The sequence below is a fragment of the Pogona vitticeps genome, chromosome 6 (assembly GCF_051106095.1).
Source record: "Pogona vitticeps strain Pit_001003342236 chromosome 6, PviZW2.1, whole genome shotgun sequence".
Lineage (NCBI taxonomy): Eukaryota > Metazoa > Chordata > Lepidosauria > Squamata > Agamidae > Pogona > Pogona vitticeps.
The window spans coordinates 3,829,746-3,847,956 of NC_135788.1; the positions used below are offsets into that span (position 1 = coordinate 3,829,746).

Here is an 18,211-nt window from a genome sequence, read left to right on the forward strand (position 1 = left end):
TTGATTGCATTTCCCATAATATGTAAATTGGAAGACTGCTGCAATTTGTAAAAATCATGTAAAAGCTCATGGCGGCTTTGGGATTATCATACCATGATAATCCCCAACATGCTGATGGTTATAGCATACCTTAATGACTCAAGGAACACCCTATAAACATTTAAAGCACTCTAAGCCCCATTTTCACTGCCTACTTACTATCAGGAAGGCTCGTCATAAATGACGGTAGAATCTCTTAGCGCATCATTTTTAAACTCTTGTCAAATGATTCAACCCAATTTTGCTTAGTTTACACACGTTTTCATTCTAGGGAATGAGGATACCTGTTGTTCTGATTCAAAGAAGTGTTGATCTAGGACATTAGAGCTTGGAGAAAGAGAGGGTGCCGCTACCATTGTTCTCCACAACCCACATCTTCAGTACTCAATAGATATGGGTCACTTGGCATTGTTTGGTGTGTTCCAGATGAAATTAAAGAGAACAGGGAGGTGGTGTCACCGGGGAGCATGAGGGGGAGGAGATGCAATTCTGCAGTGCCATTCTACTCCGCTCCTTTCAATAAAACACAGGTTACAGCTGCACCATAAACTCCTTCTTGTCCCAAGGAAAGTAAACCCTATAGCATTATTCGGGCAGAGTACGGCTGGGGAAAACACATCAAGAGAAGTATTGCAATATTGCAATACATCGGACTAAATCAGGTTGGGTGGTCCAAATCAGTGTAGAATCAAGGAGTCAACGGAACTTGAGTAAGTGCTGATTAGCTAAGCCCCACTGATTCAACTGGTTTAGTCCAATTGGGGCTACCAAACAGGACTGTTGGCTCTTCTTTGGGTTCACATCCCATGTCCTGAGTCCAGAGTCTGATTCCCTATTAAGAAAAAGCTTTTTCGCCCAGAAAAAAGGGCGGGGTGGGTAGGTTCCAAGTGGCGAGTCAAGTTTGAATTGTTGAAAAGAAACCTCAAGTTGAATCCAAGCCAAGTCACTGGTAAGACTTAAGTCTGACTTCACAGCGGATCCCACAACTTGAGTCCCCCATCCCTTCTACCGAGAAGATTTATGTCATTCCGCTGTGCGTATCTCAAAGGCAATTCACCAAAAGAACATATAAAAACCACTTAGTAAAAACAAGTATGAGTAATATATTTTTCTATCCTTTAGCAGTATCACATATATTTATGTCCTTTGGTGGATGTATTTGTCTAAGTTTGTTCCAACTGAATTCACAAGAACAACTGAAATGTAGCCCAAAGGCATATTTAAACCTGATTGCTTACACGTTTGTTTGTGTTTGTCTTGAAATTAAAGCTCTAGAATAGGGAAGCACCAGGTAAGAAGAGCAGAAGTTACAGAAGACGACAGAATGAATTTTCCAGACTTGGAAAAGGTGGAAAACTGAAAAGGAAGGAGAAGATTATAGAGGTCAGAATCTTAGGCATTGGGCCAAGAAGGAGGAGTGAGCAGCGATCTTAAATAAGGTGGAGGAGATCGAATCTTGCAAGGGTCAGCAGACTCTTGACAAGGAAAGAAGGAAGAGCAGCAACAAGAGAAGATCGGGAAAGGAAGATCGCTTGCTCTGGTGGTGGTGAGTCAGATGGAGAAGAAGTTGAAAAGATCTTGGGATGGAGGGAGAGAAGCGTTTGAGAAGGTGGAGAGGAAAAGAGAGGAGAAGTGTAAGAAGGGAGGTAGGAGGAAAAGAAAGGAGGGTATGGATGCAGGTTGTGACAACAACTGTTGACGTCCTTGGCCAAGCATTGAAAAGGGGGCAGTCATTACATAGACAAAATGCCAGTTGGAGAGGCTACCACCATCTTGCCTGGGTCTTGGTCTGCGTCTTGTCTTGTCTCTTCTTGTCTCGACTCCTCTTCTCTCATCTTCTGCATATTTATGAGGACAAGGTTCCATATTTCCCTCAACAAACCAGTGGGTGTAACCAGAGATGCTCTGAGGGCACAATTCTCCCACAGCCTTTGAAATGCAGAAGGCAAGAGTTTCAAGTGGCAGAAGGAAAAAGAAAAGTGTGTTACAAATGACAAAAAAAGAGAGAAGAGAATGATTCAGAGGAGGGTGAGGACAATGGATGGTTCACTACAATTTACATTATTGTCTCTCCTTACCAAGGGTTTACTTCCCTCCAGTGACTAACCTCCAGTTGACTATTTTGGGGCTCATAAGCTGGGATGTGCATAATGAAAGCAAGCACCTCTGGTGGCCAGGTAGCAACTTGAGCCGTTGAGAATTTGAGTTCCTCAAAGGCCACGCTCACCGAGGGCAAAACATGCGAGTCATCCTCCCAGCGTAAACCCAGATGAGCCACAGAGCTGCCCAGAACCATCCACAGTCAGCACAAATGTATCGTGACCAAGGGCTTCACTCCTATGGCCATAAATGCTCTGGCAATTATTCCTTCTTTAAAACCTTAGGGAGGAAAAAAAAAGAGAGGAATGGACAGAAGATAAACACGGTGTTGTGGGAGGGAGTGATGCACACTGGAATTCCAATAACAACCAAAGGGACAGGAAAACCACAGGTACCTTTGCCAGCTCAGAGGAGGAATGAGGTTGTCCCTCCCTGATTTGCTGTTTGATTGGGTGCCTTATAAGTAGGCATGCAGTCCTGTTTTTTACCTTTTGCTGTGTTCCCTCCAGCAGGCCAGTCATGAATTTCTGGGAGACGGTGCTTTGCTCCTTGCTGGGATCCCTGCTGGCGATCGTGCTTGGTGGCCTCTACACGGCGGGAGCGTTTCGCAAGAGGAGACCCAAAGAGCCTCCTCTGGATAAAGGCTGGATTCCATGGCTGGGACATGGGCTAAGCTTTAGGAAGAACCCTGTCGAGTTTCTGGAAGGCATGAGGAAGAAACACGGGGATATTTTCACCGTTCTGGTCGGCGGCAACTATATCAACATGGTGGCAGATGCTTCCACGTACGAGGCCATCATTAAGGAATCCAAAGACAAGCTGGATTTTGGAACCTTTGCCTTAGTTATCGTTTCGAACACGTTTGACTTCCACCCGGGCGAAATTCATCACAAAATTGTACAAAACGTAAGCAAGAAGTATCTCAACGGCAAGAACCTGGCTGCCCTGAACCAGATCATGATGCAGAAGCTGCAGACCGTGATGCTCCATGGCCGCGGTTCGAGAGATGGACCGAAATCCTGGCAGCAGGACGGAGTCTTCCATTTCAGCTACAAAACCATCTTTCAGGCCGCCGTTCTGTCCTTGTTTGGCACCGACCCGGGGGAAAAAGCGGAGAGCAAAGACGGCGACATAGAAAGGAAGCTGAAAAAATGTGGAGAGCTCTTTGTTGAGTTTCAAAAATTTGACCATTTCTTTCCCCAGTTGGCCCTTGGCATGCTGGATGCTCAGAGCAAGAAGGAGGTGGACAGGCTGAGAAATATCTTGTGGGACTTCCTTTCTGTGGAAAAGATGTATCAGAGGGACGACATCAACCCCTGGATCACTGAACAAGACAGGGAGATGGCTGAGGCGGGAATGACTGAGAAGATCAGAACTCAGGTGCAGCTTCTTCTCCTCTGGGCCTCGCAAGCTAACACAGGCCCGGCTACTTTCTGGATCCTTCTGTTCCTCCTGAAACATCCGGAAGCAATGAAGGCCGTGAGGGAAGAAGTGGAGAAAGCCCTGCGAGAGGCTGGCCAGGAGGTCAAGCCCGGTGGCCCTTTTATCAACGTGGCCTTGGACACGATCAAGACGCCACTTCTGGACAGCACCATCGAGGAAACCCTCCGCTTGAAAGCCAGCACGTTTCTGTTCCGGACGGTGATGCAGGAAATGGGTCTTACGATGTTTGACGGGAAAGAATACCTCCTGAGAAAAGGGGACCAGATTCTCCTCTTCCCCTTCCTTTCGCTGAACATGGATCCAGAAATCTACCCTGAGCCTCAGAAGTTCAAATACGACAGGTTCCTGAACCCCGATGGCACCAAAAAAGAATTTTATAAAAACGGGTTGAAGCTGAAGTATTACAACATGCCCTTTGGCGCCGGACCCTCTATGTGTCCCGGGCGCTTCTTTGCGGTGAGTGAAATGAAGATGTTTGTGATTCTGATGCTGAGTTACTTTGACATGGAACTGATCAACCAAGGAGAAGAAATCCCTCCGGTGGATGTACATCGCTTTGGGTTTGGAACGGCAAACCCTTCTTGTGACATCCAATTCAGGTATCGGCCGCGATTCTAAGGGGGAAAGGAACATAAAACCTTCCCAACGGATATTTGTTGGCAGGGAATGCTTCTGTTAAAAAAAAATTCAGTGAAAAACAGAAATCTCGTGTATATTTTCTCCTCGTGAAAGATCTTCTTGGACCTTACAAAATGGGGACGAGCCGAGGAGGGGCCGCGTGGTTTTGAAGCTGCTCAAGTCTCACGTTGTATTGCAGCTTTAGGAGGACCTCAGCAATGAGCGGGAGGGGATGCGACCGGATGACAGAGCAAAGTGTTGAAGTGTTGACCAGGTTCGTTGATGCTGTAAGAATCCTTTGTGTTTGATTCTGCTAAGCGTGTTTTGCTGCGTTCACAATTTGGTGGCTTTTTTTTCCTCCCCCCCCCCTTTTTTGTACATACTTCCGAATGGTTTTATTCTTTTCTGTAAACGGCCCAGGGAGTTCAATTCCAAAGTGGTCGACCAGTCCAGCCAATAAATGCATAAAACACCCCTTTCATGGGAGTGCTCCAAAATGCCGTTGGTCTGCTCTTTGAAGCATAGAATATTGTCTCTCCAAGGGTCTTTCTGAGGCAAAAATGGTAGAAGCAAAACTGTGCCATTACAAGGCAGATGGGGACACGGAAGAGGGTCTTCTTCTCTGTGACTGCTCTGTTAGACTCTGGAACTCCCTCCCACTGGAGGCCAGGCTGGCCCCATCTTGGCTCTCCTTCTGCTAGCAGGCAGAGACCCGTCTCTTCAGGCAAGCTTCCCCCCCACACACCTGTGTGGGATTTTTAAATGGATGGTGGTGCCTTACAGTTTTGAATCTATTTTTGATATTGCATTTGTTTCCTGTCTTTCAGTGTGGTGTTTATTTCGCCCTTTTAAAACATTTGCTTACTGACTGTTTTCAGCTTTTAAAAATATTATCTTTTAATGACGTAAGCCACCTCCGGTCCTTCTTTAGGAGAAAGGCGGGGTAAAAAAATATTTTAAAAAAATTTATAAAAAAGGCCTGGTAGAACAAGATAGGCCAAAAAGGAAGGACATTCTTCACTCAAAGAAAAGCTATTTTCAATTAAATCGGCATGTCCCTATTTAAATTGCCATCATTTAAGAGGAAACGAACTCCTTCTGACCATACTGCACCCAATTGGGGCTTGATCTCCACTTTGGGACACAGCATGGAGAGAAATGTAGGGTGTAATTCAAGTCAATGAATAAGGCTCTCTGAAATGCTCTGTGCTGGATATTTTCTGCAGCATACTGAAAATGAATACATAGAGAAAGCAAGTGAACAGAGCCCACTGTGGTTTTGTTGAAATGTTGATTAGAGATGTGCCCGGACAACAGTTTGGTGGTTTGGTGCTTCAGCGCGGTTTGGTGGATTGGGCCCACAGCTGCTGAGTGGGGTGCCCAGGATTCCTTGCCCTGCCTCCTCCTGCAGGCGTACCCGCTCAGAGGAAGAGGTGGGGCAGGGAAGCCCGGGGAACAGCGTCCATACCATGGGAGGAGGTGGGGCAGGGAATCTGGGCAACCCCTGTAGGCCAGATCTGCCGAACCGCCTCGAACTGCCGAACCGCAGTTTGTGCCCATCTCTAACGTTGAGCTAGGCAGTCATCGTTATTTCAGAAGAATGCTCCAAACAAGTGTTTTCAGAATGTACACTCCTGTGATGAGTCTCTTTCCTGCCATTCATCAGTAGTCATTACAGTATCCATGTTGTGTGACTTACTTTGTTTTCTACAAAATAACACTCCCTCCAACCACGTTATTTAAAAAGTGCGAGAAGATTGGTTACCTACATGTACCAACCCAAGACTCTACAGCACACAAAAAAATCCAGCTTCTGATTCTGATAACAGCCAATAATTTCTGAGATGACTTCCGGGAGTTTTCCGTCTCCCCCCTTGCAGTTCTGCAAATCTAGCCTGGTGGAGAGTTCTACAGAACTCAAACAGTAGCCTGTGTTTGAGAGGTTATCGGTCTTATGAAGGTATCACCGGATAGTCAACATGGTGTAGTGTAGAGGATGTCAAACCCAGAATGAGGACACTTGGGTTCAAATTCCTGGTCAGCAAGGGAAACTCACTGATTGGAGGGTGGCCATGTCTCCAAAACAGGACATGCGTTCTCAAAAAGAACCACTCTTCAAATGGAAGACCGTCCTCTCTAAAAGTGGATATTTGCTCACCCTACGCTCGTCTTCTTTACACTTTCTGGGACTGGCAGGGGTGTGATGCCATCCCATAGTTTAGGATACATAAGAGCCTAAAGAATCATCCGATATGCAGGAGCTGCTTGAGCAGGCCTGCTTGTGGGTGAAATTGTTGTAGGAGATCTGACACCAGGCAGGGTCTGATCACAGGTTCTGATGGCCAGGGTCCACAGCGCCAGAGGATGTCTGGAGGAATCACAATGTTTCTCCAGGTCTCCAGGCAAGGAGAGAAATCTCAAGGTAAGAACAGGACTGAAGGAGGAAAATGTTTCTCTTTTTACCCCCATGTGTAATGGCTTAAAAACCTGGGTTTCTGGGAGTGCGTGCGATCGAATCCTTCACGCCAGCTGGCATGAGACAGGGAACGGCGCACCAAATGCAGAAAAACTCACTTTCAGCTCACAAAACCCATACTGCAGGATGTAAGTCCCAAATGAAAAGGTAATGTCCATGGAAGGTGGACATTGGCCACCAAAGAGCACAAGTAGCATGGGACAGGCAGAGAAATCTATTTCAGAAAGGCTCTGGAGGATAGGAAGGGCTCCATTACAATCTGCGTGGAGCCCCAGCAGCGTTGGCCGTTTGGGCAACACAGAGCTATTGACGATTGAAGAGATGATGGTGACAAATTAATGTTGACGACCTGACAGGGCTGAAAAGCAGAGTACATCTCGTGTCCAGGGTGTGAGGAGAATATTCCGGTTCTGAGGGGATTAGATGGAGGATCGGCAACACAACACTTTGATATCAGTGAATATATGGTATGCTGGAGCCAAGAGCACAGAGTTTACTGGCCTTCCACACCAAGGGGAGGTCCACGAAGAAAAGGGACTCCGGTTGGGAGCATCTTCCTGTCACAACCATGTCGGCAGCGTTTCAGAGGGTCTTGTCCTCACTGGCAGGAGGGTGGCCAACAGCAGGCGGCACAGAGATGTGCCTCAAACTTGGACGAAGCCTGAAAGTTTGACCCCATTGGGTCCTCTTTGAATGGGTTCTGGAGTTTTCCAAGAAGAAGTGAGCTCCTCAGCTTTGGCCCTTTGAAGGACACAGGAAAAACAAAAAACAAATTACCGTATTTTTCGCACCATAAGACGCACTTGTTTCCCCACAAAACAGGGGGGTGGGAAGTCTGTGCGTCTTATGGAGCGAAGAAAACAGATTATATTTTCCTGTTTTCTTCTCCTAAAAAATTGGTGCGTCTTATGGAGCGAAAAATACGGTACTAGCCTGGCCTTTTCATTTCTATGAAAACATTCAGCATTGAAAGATTGAGTTTGGAGGTTGTGGTGGCTAGCAGGTCTGTCTTCCAACTGAACACACTTCTAAACTGAATCGGAGGACACTATTCTAGTCTAAACAGGGCAGCAATGCATCAGCGCTGGAAGACCAGAATATACCTTGTCTTGCAATTTCAGCCACACGTGTCTATAATTAATGCCATTCCAGCCACCGAATGGGGCAATTTATAGTTATAGAGATTGGTCATTTTGTCATGGCTGTTTCCACTATACTTATGATCAATTACTATGGGGTGGAGATTTCAAGCATGGTGCGTACCCGGTGTTAAACAGGAAGGCCCGCACCCACGTCGGTCATCAGCTCAAAACTAGAGTGGGGAAACTCTGGAGACCTACATAACAGGATGGGGATGGGAAGATGCCAGGCAACTGCCTTACCCTACAGATTGGTATCTAGACATTTTATGTTACTGGCCCACAAAGTGCTTTTCAACCTGGTTCTCCCTTAATTTTTTCCATTCAAACTCTTTTGGTTTCTGCATAGGGTACAACTGCCATACCCGTATCTGATTATTCAGCTGCCTCTCCCACTAGGACAGATGTGGGCCACACCTTGTGTGTGTGTGTGTGTGTGTGTGTGTGTGTGTGTGTTTCTCCAGCTGTTTGCACACTCACCAGCCGCCCCCCACCTACCAAAGTTTCTTCCATCATTGCAAAATTCTCAGCAGTTCTTCTAAGAAGGATTGTGCAACAGGACCACATGTGTTTTGAGCACTTGATTTCAGCAGAATGGTGCTCCCGGGGTGGGGGCTAACAAGAGCATTGATCTGCTGCAAAACATCTGACATACGCCCTCCATATCAGGCGTCCCGGCCAAATTGCTGCTTTTCATTTTGAACGTTTCCGTGACTGGGTGCTTTTTTAAAAGTCAAACGCATTTCCAACCCTTTAAGGATTTGACGTGTCGATATGTGAAGGCTTTTGAGAGGCAGGTGACCTCACATCTCAAAGCCCCCACACACACACTTTTTTTTTTAATTTTATGGTTGTTTGGTTGAGGCTTGTATGACATGCCCCAGCTAAATGTAGCTAAAAAGAGCCGGAGTGCCCACTCAGGCCATTCCTTCCTGCTAAATCTTATCAACCGCGATGGGTAAGGGTCAAGTATAACGCGTGGTGAGATGGACTGATTCGAGCGTCCGGACACATTATCAGGCAGCAGCCATGGAAAGTGACAGCCAAAAACCGGAACAGATGGTAAACATCCCTGGATACTGCAAAATTTGTAGCATCATGTCCCCAAGTGAGTAAATGTGTCTTTCTCCTTGAAATGCTTAGCAAATTTCTCTTACAGGGTGACTGAGGGTTCCACTTCTAGCCTTTTTTGAATCCCAGTTCCAGCAAGCTCTAAACCACTCTGAACAATTCCGCTGGACGGTCGGTGGCTTGGCGATTTCTTTGGCTATTGTTACAGAAATGCGGAATGACGGGGTTGGAGGGGGCCTCTAAAGGCCATCCAGTCCAACCCCCTGCTCAAGGCAGGAATGCAAATCAAAGCAGATGCTGAAAGATGGAACCAGTTTTTTCCCTCTTGAATGCCTCCAGTGTTGGAACACTCGCCACCTCCCGAGGTAATTAGTTTCATTGTCGTACTGCTCTAACAGTTAAGAAGTTTTTTTTCCCCCTGATGTTCAGCCTAAATCTCGCTTCTTGTAGCTTGAGCCCATGATTACGTGTCCCCCACTCTGGGATGATTGAGAACAGATCCTGCCTCTCCTCCGTAGGACTCTTTGAAAAGTGCTCTCCTATCTCTTCATAAGTCTTATTTTCTCAAGGCGAAACCTGTCCAGTTCTTTCTGTCTTTCCTCCTAGGGTTTGGTTTCCAGCCCCCTGGTTCTCCTTCTCGCCCTCCTCTGAACTTCCTCCAGTTTGTTAGCCTCCTTCTTAAAGTGCGGTGTCCAGAACTGGACACAGGATTATCTAGAGATGACGCCTAACCAGCGCTGAATGGAGGGAGACTAGTTCCATGTGGGATTTCGAGACTCTCCTTCTGTTAATGCCGTCTAAAACAACTACGATTACAATCTTCATGACCCCACGATTGCAGAAACGCCTCATCCCTAGTACCTAATGAAATGTATTGTTGGCCAATTAACACAACGTTCCTTACCTCTGAGGAAACCAGCTGTAGCCCACATTGTACCAAAACTGGTTAGTCTTTAAGGTGCCACAGGCTTTTTTTGGTTGGGGTGGGGTTTGCATTAGTGAAATATAAGTGAAATTAGGAAATGCATGTTTCTAAGAATTAGCTGCAGGCTTGGCATGCTGCCGTATCATTCATCTACTTATTCTGTGTATAATTAGAGGTAAGCCCGGCATTCATGCTTGAGGAAGCGAAGCATCAAAGAGCGACGGGTGGAGATCTCTAATGCACAGTAAGGAGCATTTTGGGAGAGAGGCACTACATGGGCATGGCTCATCGGTCAAGTGGCAATAAGAGCCAAACAAAATAATTTGGGCCCTCGTCAGTCGCCTATGCCTGACACATCTAGCATTGGCTTACCATCCCTGCTACTCTGTTTTCATGTGCTATTTCTAGGTGGGCTGTCTCTCCGCCACAAGGGCTTCTTTAAATCCACTGATTTTGAACTGTCACCAGGAGTAGTTACAGTGGTGCCTCGCTAGACGATGATAATCCATTCCACTGAAATCGCTGTTTAGCGAAATCATTATCTAGTGAAAAGCATTTCCCCATTGGAATGCATTGAAACCTGTTTAATGCGTTCCAATGGGGAAGAATCGTTGTTGTCTAGCAAAGATCGGCCATAGGAAAACCGCTTTGTGAACTGCCGATCAGCTGTTTAAATTGCTGTCTTGCGAAGCTTAGGTCCCGAAAACACCTGTTTTGCGAGCCCGGAGGGAGCTGTCAAAATCGTTGTGTAGCGAAAATAGGTTTGCGAAGCAGGGACCAAACATTGACCAGCGAAATTGCCCCATAGGAATCACTGTTTTGCGAATCACTATAGCGATCGCAAAAAGTCAATGTCTAGCGAAAAGACTGTCATGCGGGGTAACTGTCTAGCGAGGCACCACTGTATTTCAATTTTATTGTGGCCAGTTTATTTATATTTCCAATATATCCCATTATTCCGCTGTGTTCTCACAGGAGATATTATTATTGAGCAGGGATGGGGATTCATATGGTGGCACTCGATGTCAAGCCGGACTTAAGTCTCATCGGTGACCCGGCTCGGACGTGACTCGGGTTTTTTTATTTCAATGGCCTGGACTCATGACTCGGAACCCACTGAACCTCTCTTTTTTTTTCTGAGGAAAAAAAGCTTGTTTTTTAATAGGGACCCCAAACTTGGGGTTTGGGACATAGTACTGAAGATTCTTGGGGCTTGGGACTCCGACCCAAAAGACCTGTCAACACCCTTTCCAGAAGCCCAAAAAAATATGTTGACCCTAAGGTTGTTGTACTTGGTGCACATCGTGAGGAGACAAGACTCACTGCAACGGACAATATGGTTGGAGAAAGTTGAAAGCTACAGGAGAAAGGAAAGGTCCAAAATGAAATGGATTGACTCCACGAGGAAGTTTAAAAGAGCTGAGTGGGGCTGTTAAGTGATCACTGATTCAAAGGGTTACCATAAGTCAGAGGCAACCCTAACAACAGATAATAACATGATGAAATCATTGTTGTGAATGTCTTTATACTCCATAGGGAAAAAAAAACTCATTACATATTTATAAGGAACGGCATTCATGAGGATTATTTACATTTCAATGCATTGGGTGGAATGAAGTCAACAAGTTTAATTTTATTGTTCCGGTTCACAATCCTACATTGTACCCAGCCAAAACTATTTGTTACCAAAAAAACTGTTGTGTAAACAATAACAATGACTGGATTTCCTGTTCATTATCAACAGCCTGAGATGAATTTAGCTACCAATCATGTTTATTGTTCACAGAAGAATGCTTCCTAGGAGGGGAACTGAATATCAACAGGGGTCTCAAAAGTCATTACAGTGGTGCCGCGCTTGACGAGGATAATCTGTTCCAGCGAAATCGCTGTAGAGTGAAATCCTCGTCAAGCGAAATAAAAAAAGCCCATTGAAATGCATTGAAAACCAGTTCAATGCATTCCAATGGGGGAAATACCTCAGCGTCCAGCAAAGATCCTCCATAGGGCGGCCATTTTCTGATGCCTGTGCAGCGAAAAATCCGTCCTGAACACAGCAGGGAGCCATTTTGAACAGCCGGCAGCCATTTTGAAAACCCGACAATCAGCTGATTTGATTGTCATAATGTGAAGAATCAGTTCCCGAAGCAGGAAACCGATCATCATAAAGCGGATTTTGCCCATTAAAACATTGTTTTGCGATCGCAATAGCAATTGCAAAAACATCATCATGAAGTGGATTCGTCATCAAGTGGGGTAATCGTTAAGCGGGGCACCACTGTATCAGGTTCAGCTTCTGCTCAAACCCTCTGGTTTTGAGGCTATGTATAAATGTACAGTGGTGCCTCGCTTAACGTTTGCTTCGTTTAACGTTTTTTTCGCTTAACGTTTATTTTTTCAGAGGCAGATTGTGCTTCGTATAACGTTTTTCCCTATGGGCGATTTTCGCATAGCGTTTTTGGGACCATGCTTCGCTTAACGTTTTTTGTTTTAGGGTCCCCTGCTTCGCTTAACGTTTTTTTTGTTTTCAATTTAAAAAGTGTCTTAGAAGGGTCCAAAACGGTTCTAAATGCTTGGATTCGTTAGAGGACCCCTTAAGTCATGTGCAAACCTGATTTGGCTTTGATCTGACGTTTCGTTAATTTTTTGTGAATTTTTGTTTTTTGGCCCATAGGAACCAATGGACCTGTCAAAATCTGACAGCTCCATGCTTTCCTATGGGGGAGAAAACAATTTACAAAAAATTAACGAAAGTTCAGATCAAAGCCAAATCAGGTTTGCACACAACTTAGGGGGTCCTCTAACGAACCCAAGAATTTAGAACAGTTGCTGAGTCTTCATTAATTTTTTGTGATTTTTTTCTTCCCCCATAGGAAATAATGGAGCTGTCAGATTTTGACAGCTGTCAAAAGTTGGGGGGAAAAAATTCACCATTAATTAACGAAAAGTCAGATCAAAGCCAAATTAACTTTTGCATCCGTTTTAGAGGGTGCAGAAGCTAATCCAAGCATTTAAAATCATTTTTGACCCTTTTATGACACACTTAATTTTGCAAAAATTGACTTCGCAAAGCCATTGAAACCTATTGAGTCAGCTACAATACATTCCAATGGAGGATACATTGTATCGTTTAACGATGTTTCCTATGGGTTTTTTCGCTTAAGGACGGCAATCCGTGCCTATTGGAACGGATTAACCGGTTTCCAATGCATCTCTATGGGAAATGGTGTTTCGCATAAAGTTTTTTTCGCATAAGGTTTTTTTTTTTGGAACCAATTAAAAACGTTATGCGAGGCACCACTGTATAAATATTTGCTGTGTAGTCCCAATCTTATGTCTGAGGAAGTGGACTTGTCTATGAAAACTGTCTCTTTTGACTGTTAGTCAATGCACACCTGATGGGATATGTCACTAGATAAATGTAGGGCAGCATTTAAAAGGGCCTAAAATTATTTCTGAAAAGCTAGGGAAACCACACAAAAGCAGGGATAAAGGCTACAATAGGGTAGGCATTGGCTAAGTGATACATCGATAAACTGTCGTGGGAAAAAAATATAAAATAAAAAGCATGCGATTTATCACTAAACATTTTTTTAAAAATTTCCCCATAGAAGGGAAAACCCAGCCCATTCGCAAAGTACATAAAATAACATGCACTGAAATGATAAGGATTTAAGCAATACAGGAATTACATCATTTTTTTTAAAGGCCATGCCAATGAGGTGGGAAAAAAAGACTGGCCGGTCAAATGAATAAATTTTGCCTCTATCATTACTGCCAGTTCTTTGATCTTCTACATTAAGAAACTTGTAAAGGTGTACAGACTAACATCTTGTCCTTTCTTTGCCCAACTGAACTGAAATGAATTCCAGGATGAACAAGCCTGAGGTTTGGAAATGCTCTCTTCCTTGTTACTGCATTGCACCAGCCTCCTGGTACAGTGGTTAAACTGCAGTACTGCAGCCAAAACTCTGCTCACCACCCAGGTTCAATCCCAGGTAGTCGGCTGAAGATTGACTCAGCCTTCCATCCTTCTGAGGTCGGTAAAACAAGTACCCAGCTTGGGGGGAGGGGGGGGAGAGAAATGTGTAGCCTGTATAATTAAACTGCCCAACAAAAGGGTATTTTTACCCCCATCATTATATAGCGCCAGCAGCCACTACATAATTATGGATCATGTTTCATAATTATGATGTTGTTGATCAAGTCAGAACTGATTTATAACAACCCTAACAGAGTTTGCAAGGAACATGAGAAATTTAAGGAGGAGGAGTTTCACCAGTGCCACACCCCCGAGTGAGTTTTCAAGGCCAAGTGGGGATTTGAACCCTGTTCTCCAGAGTCCTAGTCCATCACTCTATCCACGACACCACACCGGGAATCTGACCCCACAGAAACGAATGGTAGAAACCCTCTTTTTAAAATATATTGGTTTCCTTTTTGCTCTTGTTATGAAGTTCAATTCCTCCGTGTGCTTCCTGCGAGAAGAGCCAGCCTGTGTAGCCTTGGGCAAGTTGTAGTGCTACTAGAAGAAGCAATGGAAACTACCTCTTCTAGGTTTTTACCTAGAAAACCCTGGGAAGGGCCCAGAGATACTCATTGTCCTTCATTGATGCCCCAGGTTTTTTTTATGTCTCAGTGCTGCCACCTTCTGAAAACTTCAAGCCTCTGCTTGCATCTTAAATGCCAGTTCCACACTCCCAGTAAGTTGTAACTGCAATACAATGGGCTATGAATTGCAAATTAACAACAACAGTAATCATCTTCAAACTGCATAGATGGAAGGGACACAGTGGACCATAGGGTTCAGCCCCTGTCAAAGAGGCCCAGCGGGAATTGAACTCCCGACCGACCTAACCCGCTGAGCTATCTAGCAGTCCCTTGGCATCTATCTAGTCGCCCTCTGCTGCCACAGTCTTTCATGTCTCTCCTGGCTTTCCTCCCCTATCTGCCCGTCTTTCAATTTATTGTTTCCTTTATTTATTTATTTATTACATTTGTATTCCACCCACCTAGTGGAAAGGCACTGCTCTGAGGAGTTCCTCTGCCCCTTCGAAATCCAGCTTGTACTTCTGGGAGTTCTCGATCCATGTACTTGTAGGACTTTGAGCATAACCTTGCTAGCGTGTGAAATGAGTGCAATTGTACGGTAGTTGGAGCATTCTTTGGCGCTGCCCTTCTTTGGGATTGGGATGTAGACTGATCTTTTCCAATCCTCTGGCCATTGCTGAGTTTTCCAAACTTGCTGGCATATTGAGTGTAGCAACCACTTCGAACAGGAGTAGTTCCTGCTCCAGGTGGATCGCGTTTATTCAGAATTCTCCACTATGACATTTTATTTATTTATTTATTCAATTTATATGCTGCCCACACTACCCAGAGGTAGTGTCCGTCTTGGGTGTCCTTGCATGGCCTAGCCCATAGCTTCTCTGAATTACTGAAGCCCCTTTGCCATGAGAAGGCAGCAATCCGTGAAGGGGAAACAAATTCCTACAATGGGTGATTGATGGCTGATGGATTCCACCCACTTTTCCATGAATGCACTGACCATAGCATATCTCTGTTCTTACATTCCAGCTAGAGATGGCCATGTATGGCCTGTTTGGCGGTTGTGATGGTTTGTTTTTTTACAAATGATATAAATACCATATATACTCGAGTATAAGCCGACTCCAATATAAGCCGAGGCACCCAATTTTACAACAAAAAACTGAGAAAACTTGTTGACTCAAGTATAAGCCGAGGATAGAAAATGCAGCAGCTACTGGTAAATTTCAAAAATAAAAAAAGATACCAATAAAATTACATTAACTGAGGCATCGGTAGGTTAAATGTTTTTGAAGATACTGCCCTTCTGAGCTGCGAGACACACTTCACTGCTTGCGGAGGGAGGACACATACCAGATGCTGCACTTATCTACTGCTCTACTGCTGTATAACAAGATAGAGGGAGATGAGGGATGGAGGAGGAAGGTGGGATGAGGAAGGTGGGTACATAGAATATGCAGAAGGAGGAGGGTGGGAGTGTCCTGGAAGCAGAAATGCAGTGTACTTAACCCGGGTCATCGGACCATCCACAGAGGCTGCAAGCGCCCGTAGATGAGCAGGAGAGTCTGGAGAACACCCACCCTGCAGAGGAGAACATGTAATTTTGACACTGACTCGAGTATAAGCCGGGGGGGTGCTTTTTCAGCAAAAAAAAATTGTGCTGAAAAACTAGGCTTATATTTGAGTATGTACAGTAACTTGGACAGGCAGATACCTGGCCCTGAAAGAGTTACAAAAGTTTCCACACTCACTCCCATCAAAAGCTTATGCTGAGGGAAATTGCTACAGGCAGCAACCTGTAGAAGCATCTGTTTGGAAAAGAAAAAAATTGGAGAAAGTGAGAGAGCGCTGAGTTGTTTGAAAATATTTAAGGTGGCTTTTTTTTTTTTTACTCCCTCTTTCTGCTTCTGTCTCCCCAGAACCTGCTTCTGGGGCAACAGAAAGCCTGCTGTTTCCTTCTGCTTATATTCCATCTGTAAATATGGAAATTGAACCATTATTACAAAACAGCCACAACTCTCTTGCATCCTCTGACTCAGAACCCCTCGGAGCATCTCGCGCCTCAAGCAAAGTTGGGTGTGCACAATTATATTTTATCGCACGTCTGAGTCAGAGACTGACAGCAATCTAGCCATGCAAAACCCAGGCAGGTAAAAAAAGGCTTTCCCGTGTGGTTTTGAATTTTCCTCTGTGAATTATTGAAAGTTTGTTTGTTTGTTTAAAATATTGTTACCCTTCCTTTTTCCTTAAGAAGGACCCGGGGTGGCTTGCATCATTAAAAGTCAATGTTTAGCACTAAAAACTGAAAGTACTATACAAAAGAGGATCAAACAAATACCACGCTAAAAATAGTATACAAAAGCAACACCTAAAACATTCAAAACGGTAAGATTTACACCATTCAAAAGGCCTATTTGGGCAGCCAGTTATTAAGGAAAAGCCTGCCTGAAGAGAAAGGGTCTTTGGCCTGATTACGGAAGGAGAGCAAAGATGGGGTCAGGTTGTCACAGGAAACAGAGATGAAATTCTCTGGGAGAAAAATTCTTCTCCACCCCATCATCATGTATGATGCAAAAAAAAAGAGAAAAGAAAAGAAAAGAAAAGAAAAGAAAAGAAAGAAAGAAAGAAAGAAAGAAAGAAAGAAAGAAAGAAAGAAAGAAAGAAAGAAAGAAAGAAAGAAAGAAAGTCCACTAGTGCAAAAAATGGGGGGGCTACCCCCTTTTTTGAGAAATCCAGAGCAGAAGGGGCAAAACTGTAAATATAATCCAGTTTAGGGGAAAGATTTAAGTCTTCCTTGTCTGCCTGATCCAGCACCATATACATCTTGAGCTCACCAAAGGAAAAACAGGAAATTTCAAAGTAATTTGTTTGATGACTAACATATTGATTGTAGTGCTTTGTTTGTTTTTAAAGGTAACCGCTCATTATGGCCATGCTATTTGGGGGATTCTGGGAGCTGTAGTCCAAAAACCCAACGATTCCCATGTCTAAGAGACAAAAAAAATGGACTCACACCTAGGCTTGGTACAATAAAAGTTGATTTATCACTTTGGCCCGGTTCTTTTGCCGTGGCAAATGGCACCACAAACCTAACGCAATGATGGATCCAGGAGATGAAATGGATGGACTACGACTCTGAGGGTCTGAGTGCGAATTCCCTGTTCAGCCACGGAAACTCACTGGAAGTGTAGAACCAGTAAAACCACTCCTTAAATATCTCGCTTACCTTGAAAGCCCTATTAGGGTTGCTATAAATGAGTTCCAACGTGACAGCACACAACACACACATCCGTGGCATTGTTGTTATTGTGGTTGTTGTTAAATACAGGGCTGGAAAATATAGCTCACGTGCATTATTTTACTTCTCAGCCATTTCAGGACTCATTATAAAGTGGCCCATGGTCTTTTCTGCTTCTGGAGGACCATTCTTCCCCCCAAAAATCGTGCTTTTAATACTGAAGGCAGTATCCGTTTATCTCTGTAACACACCACTGACGTCTAGTTTTATTTCTTTATTTATTTATTAAATTTATACCTTGCTCATCTAGACCCAAGTCTACTCTAGGCAGCTTTGTATAATGAACAAAAATCACGATAACATATTTGGAGTGTGTATTGGGGAGTGAGATGCCCCCACCCGGAATTTTAAATATATAATATTTTTCAGACTTCTGCAAACAAACTGAGAATTCCTCCTTAACAAGGGGCTGCAACCCTCTTTGCTTCTTGTTATTGTTGTTCTGCGGCATCATGTCGTCTCTGGTGCTTATGACAACCCTATGAATAAGCAATCTCCAAAACATCCTGCCCTCAACAGTCCCTGCTCAGCAATTGTAGACTCAACCCTGTGGCTTC

General features: G+C 44.4%; 1 protein-coding gene across 1 annotated transcript; it reads left to right on the forward strand.

Annotated features, from left to right (window-relative positions):
- The first annotated feature begins 2,622 nt into the window (after positions 1 to 2,622).
- On the forward strand, positions 2,623 to 5,553 carry LOC110091575 (7-alpha-hydroxycholest-4-en-3-one 12-alpha-hydroxylase-like). Its single transcript, XM_020815751.3, has one exon. It carries the CDS (start codon positions 2,659 to 2,661, stop codon positions 4,198 to 4,200), a length of 1,542 nt encoding a protein of 513 aa, XP_020671410.2. The 5' UTR covers positions 2,623 to 2,658; the 3' UTR covers positions 4,201 to 5,553.
- The last annotated feature ends 12,658 nt before the right edge of the window (positions 5,554 to 18,211 follow it).